This window comes from Anser brachyrhynchus, assembly GCF_964034855.1.
Source record: "Anser brachyrhynchus genome assembly, chromosome: 3".
Taxonomy (NCBI): domain Eukaryota; kingdom Metazoa; phylum Chordata; class Aves; order Anseriformes; family Anatidae; genus Anser; species Anser brachyrhynchus.
This window is the reverse complement of record NC_137696.1, coordinates 73,266,821-73,282,717: the sequence shown is the minus strand read 5'-3', so window position 1 is coordinate 73,282,717 and position 15,897 is coordinate 73,266,821. Positions and strand designations below refer to the sequence as shown.

The 15,897-nt window shown below is 37.4% G+C and overlaps 1 protein-coding gene across 2 annotated transcripts in view; it reads right to left on the bottom strand.

The window, feature by feature from the left end:
- The window catches only part of GOPC (golgi associated PDZ and coiled-coil motif containing), a 28,425-nt gene that overhangs the window by 6,480 nt on the left and 6,048 nt on the right, over positions 1-15,897 (bottom strand). The window contains exons 2-5 of one of the 2 annotated variants that reach the window (XM_080588111.1): positions 8,448-8,612; positions 5,920-5,943; positions 2,399-2,574; positions 449-614 (exon numbers count right to left, since the gene is read on the bottom strand). In XM_080588111.1, the coding sequence (XP_080444237.1) occupies positions 449-614; positions 2,399-2,574; positions 5,920-5,943; positions 8,448-8,612 (531 nt within the window). The remainder of the gene's footprint in view (positions 1-448; positions 615-2,398; positions 2,575-5,919; positions 5,944-8,447; positions 8,613-15,897) is intronic. The other variant, XM_080588110.1, reaches the window with a different exon arrangement.

The following is a 15,897-nucleotide window of genomic DNA, read 5'->3' as shown; positions in this document are numbered from 1 at the left end:
CACACAGCATAATTTTCAAAAGGGCTGCATATTCCTACATAAGTCAACAGAATTTTACTATCTTTCACGGTCATTTATGGAAACATGCTATTCAGGATGGAACTATCCTTTAACATATCCAGCTCTGAGCTTCCCAGAACAAGACAGACAAGAGTCTATTAGAGCAGGTCTAAAGGAGGGCCACAAAAATGTTCAGAGGGCTGAAACACCTCTCCTGTGAGGAGAGTTGGAGTTGTTTAGCCTAGAGAAGAGAAGGCAGAAGTCTTGGACGAGATGAACTTTGAAGGTTCCTTTCAACTCAAACCATTTTCTGATATAAAAGAAATACATATGTTAAAGGGACAGTTAAAATAATTCAGTATTTGAAGTGAAAACAAACACAAAAATGAAGAAACTGCTATCTTTTTTCCACAGACAGCAGAAATTACAGACTCGCCTTTCAACTTACATGTCCTGGTGGTGCTTGCATTGGTCGTTTCAGATCATTCCGACCTCGACAAGCTCTAATAACAGTTTTGTGACGGTGAAGGTGTATTTCTGCTTCGAGCTGATTCCAGAGTTTGTCATGAGCAGGTCCCTTCATGTCTCGGCCCAGTAACTGAATCTGCTGAACTCTACATAACAACAAAGAGAATAAACAACTTGCTATATTACACCTGAAAATCAGTGCATTGTACAACTCATCCTTCATGTGCCTACAGCACGCAGCCATTCAGCAACTAGTGCAAGTGCAGTAACTGCATGGAATTGTGACAGTGCTGAGTATGTTAAACACGTGTGTACATACAAGTTCTCCCTAAAATTTAAAGCACTTAAGAAGATTCGTTTCACCCACAGCATCCAGAAAACTTAATTAAAAAAAAAAAGTGTGTGGCTCTACTTTGGAAAGTGAGGGATTTTTGGTTCCTTCCTTTTGTTGAATTAACTGCAAATGTGAGACTTTTCCTACTAACTCTTAATTTTGGATCTGCCCCTGGGGATGCAAAGGAAGAGAACAAACAGGGTTGCAAAAGTGACCATTTCTGTGCCAGACAAAATGAACACAAAGCTGCAAATAATAGAAGTAAATGGCTGGGCTCACCCCATGACCAAAGGGACCAAGCCTTGTTCTTAGAAGCCTTACAAGGCTATCTTGTTTTTCATTAAATCATAATAGAGGCACATTTTGATGAAGTGGAATAAATAATGTAATTTTTATAAGAGGAAATTTAAATCTAGCTCTAATGGCAGCAAGGGTCTCAGACCCACAAGAAAGGATCCAAATGACCAGTCCAGCTCCAGCATAAAGTATTTAATAGTGCTTATCGTAAGATAAAAAGTAATTTATTGCTTAATTGCTACACAAACATAGCTAGCAAGTTAGTGAGCAATTGGATGAATAATGCAAGGACGTGGTTAAAACAGCTGCAGAACAGGGCCAAAGTGATTGGTTACGTTCAGTCAGACTAAAACTGCCTTATCATGGACAATGAACAATCTGTCTGGATAAGCTGAGGATGCCTTGGGCACCTCCATGCCCTAAGCATGGGCTCCACGGAGCCTTGCAGACCCTGGTGGGCTTGGAGAGCTCAGGAATCTGAGCATAATTATAACATTATGCCGCTAACATTGATGATGATTAAATACTGTTAAGTTTATTATAGTTATCTACAGCTCATTATCACAGTTATGTCATAGAAATATTGCAGTCATACACTGACAAATTTAAACAAGCATAACTGACATTACTGTACCTGCACTGCATGCTTGAGCTGTCAGAGCTGTATGTTACTGTGTAAGTTATTAAAGACCACTACATGTATACTACAGATAATCACAGACTCTTTTCTTGCCAGAGCATACCTCTATGCATTTATCTCCCTGCTAACGATTTTAAAAGCTAACGAGACAAAGGTTTATAAAATAAACCAGGAATAACTCGTTCGTAAAAATGTAGTAATGAAGACTTTGAAACAAGATTATTTAGTGGGAAGGGAGAGCCTACATCCTTTAAAACTTCTGAAGACTAGCAAGATTTTTGACTGGCCTCATTGTGGTCACTATTATATTAATCCCTAAGAAAACAGAATTGGTAATACTTACCAACATGGACAGTCCAAAGCCTAGGAAAAGAGAAGTTAACAAATGCTAATAGAAGATGCTGGTTGCAGCGAAGAAGATAGTGAACAAGAAAAAGCCCAATTTCTATTCAATAATAGGTGGTCAAGAAACCTACAGCATATATGTCTAACCCTTCCAAAACTGTGATTTCTATATACATTCACTGATATTGCCACAGTGTTAAGAAATGTTAGGCATAAATCGAGACTCACTGAAGCTGTATGCTTTGCAGTATTAAAAAAAAAATTTGTAACAACAACAAAACCCCACGCTAGGGACGTGGATTGATTTTACATACCTTCCAGCTAGTTCCTTATCTAAGTACTTGGCTGCCAATCTTGCTCCATAAACCTCAGCCTGAAGCACAGCTATGTGTCGACGAAGAGCTTCATTCTCCTTCCTCAGCAATTTCACCTCAGCTTCCAGCTGAGCTTCTTTCACTTTTTCTTTCTTGCTAGCTTCAAGTTCTCTCTCCTTAACATAAATAAGAAATTGAAAAGCTTTTATCAAAGTTGGCTATGAAAAGAGTACTTACTGCTTCTATAAACCAATGTGAAATAATTCTGACTATAGGACATGCAGGACAAGAAGTGAAAGAAGCGACTCTGTCACTGCAGCTACTGGTTTGCTTACTCCCCCCCTCTGGGGAGAGTTGGCCTTGAGCTCAACTTCGTGCTCCCAACATGATTTTTATCCTGCTTACAACTCCTGTACAAAATGCATATACTAGCTTAAAGTCCAAGGACTGAAATTAGTAACACTGCTTCTCCCTCTCACAAACAGGTAGCAAAGTGGTACGTAGTCTGAATAGCATCCTTGATTTTTCCTGTGTTCAAATGGGATATTTGTACAATGAGAAAGAACAGATTATTTTTAAAATAATAAAAAAATATACAACCACTATACATTTCAAGCTGATAATATTCTATAACTATTTCAATATGATCAAATTATCTGTAAGTCCTTAAAATGACAATTATTTTCATGCAAACAACCAAGAAACGCCCAGCCAGGGTTATTTCCAAATTAGACTCTCAAGACCACAAAAAAAAAAAAAGCCAGAGATTCTACACATGCCAATGCATGCTCTATGAAATTAGAAGAGATATTAATGCAAAATAACATCCTTAATAATAATAATAAAACAAACAAAAACACATTAAGAAATCTATCCTTCCTCATTGCTTTTTTTTTCAACATGAAAAAGGAATTATGGAAATATAAATTACTTCCATAGTGCTCCATCACAACTGTACAGATAACACATAGCCATTATCTTTTCTAAAATGCACTTTTAGCACTTTTAGCAGTTTTAGCACTGGAGCTAAAAGGAGTTAGTATGGTCAACTCAGATTACTATTCTACAAAATCTACTACACAAGCTCATTTGATTACTTGTATCTTTTATATCTTACTTTATAAACCTTTTAGAAAGTGGGAAAAAAAAAACAACAAATCAAACTAGGAAAACTATACAGACATAGAATCTGCTACTATTCCCTTTTAAATTATGGTTGCCGTCTGAATAAGCAATAAATACTAAATTCACTGTAACAAGTTTTTGAAGATATTCAGAGTACCTAAAAAGTGTTCTTTGTACTTGTATCAATTACACCATTAAAATCACAAGGTGCAACTAAAGAAGCAACAGGACAAACACCATTTTACAGAACTGGCAAGACAAATCTGTTATGAAACAGTGAATATCCTTATTCACTATTCCAAATGAGAGTAACAAAACCATGGGAATGGCTGGAATTACCACGTTTGAGATTAAGGTAGGTTGTCACACATAAACCAAAGAAAGGTATTTTCACAGCAGGTATCTGGCAAAGAGCTACAAATGCCTGCAAAGACAACTGTCAATTTGATAGACTCTACTTCTCTGTCTCACCTGTTAAATACCTGTATCAGGTTGGATGAATGAAGCACATTACACATAGGTACATATTGGCCAAGAAATGCCTAGCACACTGCTGAGGAAGAGTGACACAAAGATTGCTTGAAATTGTTACCTCTCCACTTCCTGCAATTCTCGTATCAACCCAGTTCCACATTAGGCTTGACTCGATATGTACATTAGAAAACCTGCCACGCAAAGCCACACCAGGTCTGTCTTTTGGGTTTGGGGTTGTCTTGTGAGACGACTCCCGTTATTTTTCAACAAATCTCTTTATGAACTGCAGAATACACTCATAAGCCAAGAATTCTGGCTCACCTACATTTAAAGAATAGGAGTTTCTAAAATTATACCAAGTCTCTCTGCTGTAGTAAGCCTTGGGCTATTTTAACTCACGTTTACTGCCACTAGCCAGAGGGCAATTACCAGAATTCAAGAGTGCAAAGACACTGTGTTGCCTCTGACACATACTTTAGCTGTAAGAAGTGTCACAGTTCAGACTTAATACTAGTTTTATAGTAGCTGGAAAGTCTGTCTACAGCTACAGTGTTCCTATAGAATTTATGTTAGTTATATACATATTGCCAAGATTGCATCCAAGTGCTCAGAATTGAACAGGCCCATTACTTGTGGAAGTACTCTCTTTTAGGACTTCTTCTATTTGACAAGTATAAAAAATTAAAAGACTAGAATTTGAGCCAGACATATGAATGCACATTATTCACATTGTTACATTTTCATTAGATATCATTAATTAGCCAGCTTAAAACACTCATCACAGCTCTGAATTTGATTCACCATCTAAATCAAATTTAAACAACAAAAAAAAAGTTACTTTCCTAGTTGGAATCACTTTTAATAGTGCATTTTAAACATTATATCTAAAATATAAGGAACAATGTAGTCCGCCAGAACCTTCCTATTCTCTCCATTACTGTGACTATTGTTCTGTGACCTCGGAGGAAAATTACACCTAGAAGCCACTCCCTCTGGACTGTCTCCAACTGATCACCACACGAAGAGGTTTGCAATACAGATGTCTGAAGATGTACTGAAAGGACATGTCTTCTTCTGAGCAACTGCTACGAGATGTGGTAAAAGTCTCCAAATAGGTTTAGAATAATGAGGAATTTAAAGAATCAGATTTCATGCTTTCTTGTGCTCATAGTTTTGCATAGGTCCTGCAAAACAGAAAGAACTGTATTTTCCACTGGTAATAAAAAAAGCAACTGCCATGCTGAAGATCAAGGCTTACAGCTAACCACAGCTAACCTGTGGCTTTTCACAGAACAAACACTGAGTAATGTTAGTTAGGTATACAATGTAATAAAAGTAGAGAAGCTGTTCAAAAATTGTCAAGTCTACTACTGGGAAAGACTGAAAGATAGAAGTTAACTTTGCATCACTTTTTCTTCGTATCTATGTATTACTGAGTTTATATGCCTTAGGCTGTTAAACTGGTCAGTAAATTAGATTAAATGATGCCCATAAAAAGAACTGAGAAAAGTGAAAACAAGGAAAAATAGACAGGATTTAAAATATATATATATAAAACGTTTCACAGTATATATTGCTTGATGTTTACTATAATTATACTTTAGAAATTGTGTAATGCCATAAAATTGTTTGGAGATGTTGCCAAAACAATCTTTCAGAATATCAAATTCAAGGTATCATCCTAAATTAGCTCTAACGATAATAAATACATACGGACATAGGAAAGTGGGTACTTAAGCTAGAAAAGAAAAACAAAAGAAAACACAAAGAAAGTTCTTTGCACAGCATCTTGCCAGCTGACAGGAAGAAAGAACAAGACAGATCTGTTTTGCCAGTTTCTGAGGCCAACAATATAAAATGTTACATAAAGCAAAAGCACTTAAGCATAACAACAACAAAAACAGGGCAATCAGCATACTTACCATTTCATCCACAGAAAGGACAGACTTAAGACAGAAGAGAAGAGTTCCATAATTAGAGAAATAGGTAACAGGAACTTTAAGAAAATGCAGTAACATAAATGACTTATTCCAAAAGAAATTCACTAGCAGACTATGCATTTTATTAGAAGACATAAAAAACACACACACTGCTGTAACTGTACTTAGAAAAAAATTTGATATTTTTCAGTAAAATCATTTTTAAAAAAATTCTTGCTTCATTGTAGTATTGAAAACACTACTTTCTCCTAAAATACCAAGGATCTCTACCAGGAACAGCAAGATAACATGATTAGTTTTGTAATATTTGACTGAGAGGAAAAAAATATCTTCAAATAGAAGAAGGCAGATTTATTTCTTGGCTGTACTCAACTAATGGGTAAATAATTTATAGAGCACTTCTCTGAAAGTATCACAGAAAATACTATCTATAATACAGTGCATGACACAGGCAAGGGAATTTTTCCTTTCAGAAAGGATGACTAAATACATATTGCAAGAGTGACGTACAGGATGGGGAGAGACAGCAATAAAGGTATATGAACTGCTGAATACGAAAAAAAATCCTAAAAAATTAGGAAACTTCATTCTCTTCCAAAGAAAGAGTTATTGTGCCTGGACTAAGCCTACCTACCACACCTAAAAAGGGATTCAGACTAAACCACACAATGCAATCAATTATCTAGCAATCTGGAACATTTGAAAATGTCTTTGTTCATCGTCATGGACAATCTTACAGCTTGTAGAATATACATTTATGTTAAGAATTTACATACAAAAGAAGAGTGGTTCTTAACAAGGAAAGCAGGTAGTTAACTTCTCCAGAACTTTACTTCCCCATCGCCTATTCTGTTGACACAATCCCTCTTTGGCCTAGAGGCTTCTGACTGCCAGAAGGTCAGCGTGACAGTTTTTATTTACCTAAAACTCAGACTTCCCATTTTATTGTCATTTAAGCAAATTCAATTTTGCTTGTTCAAGCTGCCAGAGCTTTATAGCTTTCCGTATCTACAACAGTTTAAAGGCGAGTTTCTCTTCATTGAAACTATAAAAATGCTAAAGGCAAAGTAAAACAAACTTAAAAGATTAGACCTGATGTTTATAAAAAAGGAGTAACTATATGAAATTAAAGAGAATAATAGCCCATGATGTTAATAAATTCAACTTCAACATGGATAAAATCTGAGGCAATACAAGAAAAATTTACTTATTGTTGTCTGAAACTGATGACACTTTTATGGAAATTTAACGTATCTTTAGAAACTGCTTGTAACAAAGTAAGGGGAAACAAATGTTTGAAGTGTGATTACATCACTCTGAAAATTAAGTCTCATTAATGGAATTTAGGGACCAAAATTATTTAGAATTTGGGCTGGCTAAAAATTTTGCTTCATGTAAACCTGAAGGCCAACCCTTACAATATGTGGGTTGTATTTAACTAATTCTTACTTTCAGGTCCAATTAATAACAGTTCATACTTAAGTTATATTTCAATACAGAATAAATGATGATCAGACAATCCAGAAAACATTACTCTTTATACTGAGCGTGAATGAAAGTATGTAGACCTAAGAACGTAACTATAATTCAGATACAGATTTTAGATCTGAAACTGAAAGAATTTGGGTTAGCCTCATTATTTAGTGATGCACCTAGGTGGATTTTAAGCCTGACAATCTTTTACTGTGTTTTATTATACATTAATTAAGAGGGCAAATATAGCAGAGGTGACTAATCTAACGTTCCACAGCTGTTGGGAGTAGATATTTGGAACCAACCTACAAAGCAATTTTAAAAACAGCTAGACTTTGAATTATGACAAGAGTTGGAAACCACAATCTACGCAGCATTACTTCACTTTTTAATTTAAGAAGTCTCAGTATTAGAGCTTGAATCTGTGCTGCAGCTAGTAGGCATACTATACTCTGGATATCAATCAGTGTCAACTAATTGCATAATTAATCACGGTTATCTTCTGGTGCATTTTTACAAGGTCTAAGTTTCTCAGAAACATATTTCACAAGATTATCACTGGTCTACTGAGTCCTTTTGCGATAAGTCTGCTGAATGTAGCAATGGTGGAGAGCAAAACAATCCCATTCTTACTCTTATCAGAATATACCTACAACAAGAACAGAAGACGTATCCCTTTTTAGGCTTTTATATGACACATGAAGATTTGGTTGTAGTTTTACACTGGAAGCTATCTGTCTTTGCAAATTCTGCCTACATAAAAGCATTATAATCTAATAAAATATATATTTTATTTTAACAAACTCCTTAGAAAAGGTTTATGTAGAACAACTTCTTATTAATTATTCTGATGTTATTTACATTTTTAAATGGTTCCTAGCAACCAGTCATAAGTTTTATTTAAAAAAGAAAAAGCAAACTCTCTCCAACATTTATAACGTGAAAATTTGTAATCAGCTTATTCATAACTTTCAAGAAAGAACTTCAGCCAGGAGAAGGAAGAGGATACAATCCTCCATTCAAACCACCATACTCACCAGTTTTGCCTTAATAGTCCCAGAATCAACATTCTGACCAGTTTTGGCGTGTAGCTGAAGCTGAACAGCATGGAGTTGCAGAAGCTGATCATGGACTTCCTTTTCCAATACTGCTTTCTCTGCCTGTGTTTCCGTCAGTTCAGACTTCAGATCCACCAACTGTGCCTGGAAGATATAATCCATCATAGTAATTAGAACAATGATTAAATGCGCTCATCAGAACTGTGATACATAAATACATAGTTCACTGGCACATTTTACAGCTAAATGCTGTAACACAGATAAAGAGTTCATGCTGTCACGAGTTCCTCTCTAGCCCTATTTAAGCACTATATCACCTGCAGGCTTTTCTCCTCCTCAGTTGCCACCACGTTCATTCATCCACAGACCAAGCACCAAACCACCATACTCCTGACAATAACGGTGGCTGAGTTTTTGCGATACAGGCAATGGCATCTCATCCTGATGTCCACTCTGACACAAGGCAATGGCAGTAAAACCACAACGGGATTTACAACCACAGCAATGTAAACACAACTTACATTTTCATATGACTAAATCTTACTGGAAAAAAATGATCGAAGTAAAATGGCAATTATTAATGCAGTGCAGAAATCAATCAACCCAATTTACAATTGGTCTATTACCAACAACTGAACTGAAATAGTCAATTAGGTAGGCAAACCAGGAACCATGAATTAACATGCCCCTAAAAACGTTTGTAGAAAATCACAAATAGCTATTAACTAAAAAAAAAAAAAAGTTTTGAAACATTTTAAATACAGTTTACATGTAGTATTTGTATCTGGAATAAAAGAACGAGTTTACATTTTTACCAGGCTACTTGCCTGGTAAAGTACTTACAGCTACTTGCCTTAAGTTCAAGTAGCATTTTAAAAGTGAAATAATATCTGAAATACTTTAAGGCCACTTTACTTTAGAGAAATGGGTTACTTACAAAACCTTATCATTCTCCCCAGTAAACAGCCATGCCTCAAGTCTCTCTGCTGTGGATTGTCTGCCCCCAGGCAAAGGCAACACACACCTGAACTCAAGTAGCAAAAGGATGTCACCAGTATAAGAGGTGATAATACAGCAGATAACTAAGACCTTAATAAGGAAGGCACAGTTTGACTCAGTCATAATTTCATATAATGTATAGCAATATTACTTTTAATTATTATATAGTGCATGATGATATTACTGTATCTTTTAAGATGCTCCTTTCGTATGGGTACTAATACATAGCTAACATAACTTTTGTTACATTTTACCCTCCCACACAAACAAACTCAGGTGTTCTAATTCAGAATGTCTGGATAAGCAGAAAGTAGTGGAGCAGATAAATCACAGTCCAATTTTGTCCAGCCTCACCTGGCTTATAAGGGACAAAGCAGAGATCTAGAAAAGCAGCATGTTTGCATCTCTGTGCAAATTACAAAAAGAGCAAGAACGATGGCTACCGGTTTTACAACATGGATGATCCCCCAAAGAGATCACAAAGAGACTGTTAAACTCACAATAAAAACAAACAAACAAACCACGCAGTACTCTGTATGTGACCTAGAATTTAAAATCATATCTTGCTGTTTTAATAAAAAGCAAAAGGAGAAATGGTACAAGTGCACATCACTGAAATAATCTATTTACACATTACAGAAGGTCATAAACCTATTCCAGAAACAGATGCAGGTACAAGTCACACCCAAAAGGAAATAAAATAAACTGGTTTCAAATCCTATGATCTACTTCTATGAAGGATCATGAATCTTCACATTATTTCACAGAAATCCTGCCTTTCTCAGCTTGGCCAGTTCACCTAACTCTCCAGATCAACTTAATATAATCAGAGAAATCTGTTTCTAATACTTGAAGGTATTTCCTGTATGACACATAATGAGGGGCCTTCACAGGACTCCTACCAGCACTGGTTTTAAATTCCCTGTTCCCTCAATTACGTTATAAAAGCATCACGTGGAATGCCCACCGGAAAATCAGCAGCTCTACGTTCCCTTCTGGAAGGCACCCAGGAAAACTGGAGAGGGGGCAGAGGCAGGAGACAGAACGAGGAGCACAAACGAGACCCATCGACTGATACATTCACTTGCTCCGAGAGCACCGCTCGCTGCAGGGGGCCGGGGCTCCACACAGCCGGGTGCTGCCAGCCCCCGTAACGGTCGTGTTTCAACCTCCGTCAGCAAAACCAGGATAAATTAATGCTGCAGACGCAACTGTACCAATCCTTGCATCAGCAACTTCCCGGATGTTCTCTCCAACAAGGCTGTCAGAGGACAGACACCACACACCTCTCCGTACACCTACCTACAAGCGTACTGCGCATCAAGCGGGTCACCCAAGGCTGCCCTCGAAGCTGCCGAAAGCCAGCTGGGGGCAGCGGTAACGGGCGGCCGCCCATGGGTACCCCTCAGCTTCACGGCTGGGAGAGCTGAGGAGAAGCCACCAAGCAACAGACAGAGAACAGAAACTTCTGCTGGGGAACCTTCGGGGGCAGAGCTTGCGGGGAGGGCAGGATGTTCGACTTCATTTCGTCCCTGAACGCTAACTTGGTGATTCAGCCAGGAGAAGAAATAGGGGAGGGGCTCTAAGCAAACGGCAATTCCTTCAAACCTTCAAATATTTACTTTATGTGGCATGTGAAGCCAGTGGTATAAAACCTGTTTTTAGTTTATGTACCGAAAATAACATTAAGAGCTGTAGCCACATTAAATTTTTATAAAATCCCCAATCCATAATTAAAGACTATTGCTAAAGTACACACATGGTAAATTCTAAAAAACACCACCCTGCTGCTCATTTTCTATCTGCATTATTATCATAGTAACTGTTTTTATTGTTAAATATTTCTAGACTGACACCGGGGAATCAACATGACTCTTATTCTGAAGTTAATGTTACACAATTTCAAACCAAAGGATTTTCACAAAGTAAGCACTATAAAAATGCTCTAAACGTGAATATCAGATCAGATACAGAAAATCATTTTCATCAAATCATCAGAAAATCAGATACAGAAAACATTATTTCCACTAAAAAATACACAGCAAAGATGATCCATCATCAGTCTTGCAAGTGACTGTACAAAGCAAGCGCCCCTTACAGTAACAAATGTGGTGACACTGTAATGCTCAACAAATTAACTTGAAGACACAAAAATTATTACGTGGCAATAATTTTTAGAACTTCTAAAATGTTTCAGTACACTGTTATTGCAAGAAGCGCCTAAGACAGAAGCAGGAATCATACACAATTTAATTCAAAAGCTCACAAACGTAAAAGTCTTTGATTTGATCTTCCAAAAATCATGTGCCTTCAAAAACTACATTTGTAATATTAGGAATGAAATGCTATGCATCATTCCCACCTTGACTGGAAGCAACACTTGACTCATCTGCTACTAACCCAGTAGAGCAAATACACTGAGTCTATCAAGGCCACAGACAAACAAAGATGTTAGTTTTATAACACCAATACAACACACCATGCAAAGGTAGAAGACACCCTTCTGAGTCCCAGTGACACTGAAAGAGAGTGCATGTAGAGGAGGAATTAATTTACAGTCAAAAGTTCCTAAAATTGCACTAACTACTCATATTCATGGCAGAAAATACAATATCCTCCCTCCACAAAGGCACAAAATCCTCTTTATTTAATATGGTATACTAAAGTGCAGATTAGCAATTATTACACAGTATTTATCGACAGCAAGGCAACACTTCGGTTTTTCTCCGCTAACTCACTTGTGAGTCCAAACCCTAAGCCATGTACAGTAGGACTGGGCTGTGACTCTTGGAAGTATGATTTAATCACAGCAATTACTCGTTTAATTTAATCACAGCATTAGTCGTCATTGCTTTCTATTTACCGATCCTACTGCAACCCTCCTACTCACTCACACAGCCAGTTATACCAGAATTACTCCGCGGTTTCTAACCTGTTCCTCCTTACTGCTGTGAATAAAACAAGCAAACCTTGAAGACTGAGGTGGAGAGAAGAATGATAAATCCAAAAGCATTTTTTTTTGTTCTGTTCCTACCCAAAGTACCAGAAAGCACATGCTATTTCAGAAAGAGCAATTGCTTCAGATTACTATCATGTTGGTCTATAATCAATCTCCTTTTAAACTCTAAGAAAACAAAACCCTGCAATTCAAGTGAATTGCAGATCTTGGTCAAATCAACCAAACATTAAAACAGAGTATTCATCTTCCAAACAATCAAAACACTTCCAAACACAGATGATAACAGAAGAATAGTTTGAAAATGTTAACTAAATACTTAATTCTGGGGCATATTCTGCCATTTACCATGTGTTTTGTACTTCAGAGATCTTACACCTATGAGAATCACAACCAAATTTAACTTGAAATAACTGAAGAACTTTTTAAATTACTATTTTTTCCCCCCATAGGAGATAAAAGAATATAAATCATGGCATTAAGCAACAAATTCACTTAATCCACAGAGCATTCAAAGATACTATTACAAGTAAAAAAAAACACCTCTCGACAAAACAGTGCAGCCATAATGACCTATTTTTAATCAACAGTTCATATTTCTTGTTTAAGCAGTTATGAGTTATCAAAAAATTGCATTCGATATAAATGGTCTTATGCTAAATATGTATATTAAGCTGTCCATATAATCATTTCAGTTTACATGCTGCGATGGACTGCATTTACTATCATGGAGTCTTAACTTGTGGTTTTCATTTGGAGGGAGAGAACTTACGAGTCTTAGAAACAAAACAACCATCACAGAGCTCTTCTGATTACTTTATATCATATCCCGTAATTTTTTCATATGTTGGTCAGACCCAAAAAAGAATTCATTCATCCATCTACTTGTACATTTTTCACAGAAAAGTGTTAGAATAATAATAACCAAAATTCATCTATTTATTTCTGTAAGATCTCAGAGCCATCCTCAGAGAGCCTACGCTAAGCGTTACACATACCAAAAACGTGAGCCTTGCCCCAGACAACTTACAAAGTAAATATAAGAAGGAAACGATGAATAAATTCAACATGAAAGAGAAGTACAGAGACATTTGTGTATAGAACTGCACAACAGGAAGCAGACAGATGGCATGCTAAAACCACAAGTTTTTTGTAATCATCGGTGCTTGAATGAAGAACGAGAAGATGACAATATCGGGGGCTCCTAGATTCAAAGCATCACAGGGAGCGCACACAGAATTACAAAATTTTACGTAAATGTTAGGGCAGGCGGCAAGCAGAGAGCTGGCGTTGTCAGAAAAAACAGCAGCAATGTTCTTAGCTTTGGGAAAAGCTCTTTCATTTTCTGAGCTATCATCCCAATAACTTCTGCAGAACGAACAAGAGTTGTGTTTGAGTTAATAGATAACGGAGAAATATCTAAGACTTGTCCATTGCCCACACATGAGAACTCAAAGCAGAGCCTGGATGAATTGGAAAGCCATCTTATAGGCCTGAATACGATTAGGGCAAGGCAGTGGCATTATTTACCACGATTGATAAAAATGAGAGAAAGGCCTGAATTCTCTCTATATAAGAAGTGCTTTTGGAGGCGTGTAATACTGCACTTTTCAGTGCCCCAATTTCTAGCTCATATTAAGAATCTTTTAAGTATTTCAAAAATGACTAGGCACAACAGACACATTAGAAAAACACAGATTTTTGGCAAAGGAAAGCTAGTTACATAGAAGAACTTCCATTGTGTAACTAACCTCCAAGCAACCAAAAGTCATACGCCAAGCACTCACTAAATGCTTTCAAGGTAACAAATATTCTTTCAACAATTTTTTCATTTTTTCCATCATAGTAGCACTAAATTCCAGCAGTTGGAACTTTGAGAAATGTCAAAACCAAGCAGACTAGCAATAAAGACACACAAAAACTGGTAACATCTCTTTTCTGTCTTGGTTTCCTACACAAGGCAGCCTTGTGCAGCCATTTTATCCATATGGCTAATTCTCCCTATTCCACCCTCCTTCTCTGCTGATTTGAGCTGAATCCATTTTTGAGGTTCAGAACAAATCCATCAGAGGGGTACAGCTGTGTTATGATCAAAGTTCCTACTGCACGTAAATCTTACCCAAAACAGCAAGAAAGAGCGACTGATCAGTGCCCTCTCTCAGGGAAAAGCAGGACCTTAGCTCGTTTCTTTAATCCACCCACAGATGAGAACTCACAGCCAGGTGGCAAAGCAGCATCCGTGCACTTCTGAGCTGGTAAACCGTGCTGCTGCCTCTGGTCTAGACAACAAACCAAAAACATACGTAGACAAAGGATGGTGCAGTGAGGAAACTCACAGATCATGGAAGAGAACCAGGGGTACCGGAACCAGAAGGTCTTAGTGACTTAGGATTGTGTTTGCTGCTTGCATTAGAGGAAAAAAAAAAAAAAAAACAAACCACACCCTAACTAACAAAACACCAGCTTTCTGGAAAAGTCAGCAGGAAGTGAGATTTCACTAGTTTCACTGATTCTGTTACTAACCAAACACCTACGCATGCACCTTTTACAATAGCTAAGATTACAAGAGAGGTCCCTGTTGATGAATCTTGCTGTGGGATCAAATCCAAATCAATAGAAATATAAGGATGAGATGCTTTTATTTTTTTCAGCAGCATGTCCTCTTGTAATTTCTACTAGACTCCAGAACGTTTACCAACATACGTGTTTATGTATTTAAACATTCACTCCTGACCAGGAGTATTAACCCTCTGATTTAAAAGCTGAAGGATCTAGTAGGACAATGAAGCCAACACTGCAACTACTCTTCATCTTCTGCCTTAGTATAAGCACAAAAAAGGAATAGAAATATCAAGATGTAATGTTTTTTTTTTTTTTAAACAGACAGAAGTGTTGCTTTAAGGCAAAAGTAAGTTAAAAAAACCTGATGTTTTACAAACAATGGAACCATTATTGCTAAGTGTTCCCATAACATTACACAACTGCAGGATAGAAATCAAATTTCCAAGACGTGACAGCTGTAGCTCCTACAGCCGGAGGCCTAAACATACTCACAGACACCAGACACACAAGTGCTCGTGGTTCAGCAGCAAAAGAGCCTGTGGCGGACATTCACGGAACGCGCAGCCGACACGCTAATCAGTTTTCCTGGGGACCCCTGACTTTGGCAGCAGCCCCTAGATGTGACGTGTTTGAAGCTCTTTGAGTATTGTGTTTCTCTAATTGCTGGAAGAAACCATTTTCTCCTTTATTCCACCAGTGTCACTTCAACGCTGAAATCCGCTTAGCCTGCAGCTCCCTGAAAGACGAGCCTGCTCTGCCCCGGCCGCAGGCCTGGCTGTTTGGTTCTTCCTTCCTACTAGGCACCACTCGCTGCAACGTTTCACGCAACCCTATCACCTTTATAGGACTTGTTTGAAACAGAAACCATGAAACAGATCAGAGCCTTACTGCTCTCACTGTGCTCCTTGCAAA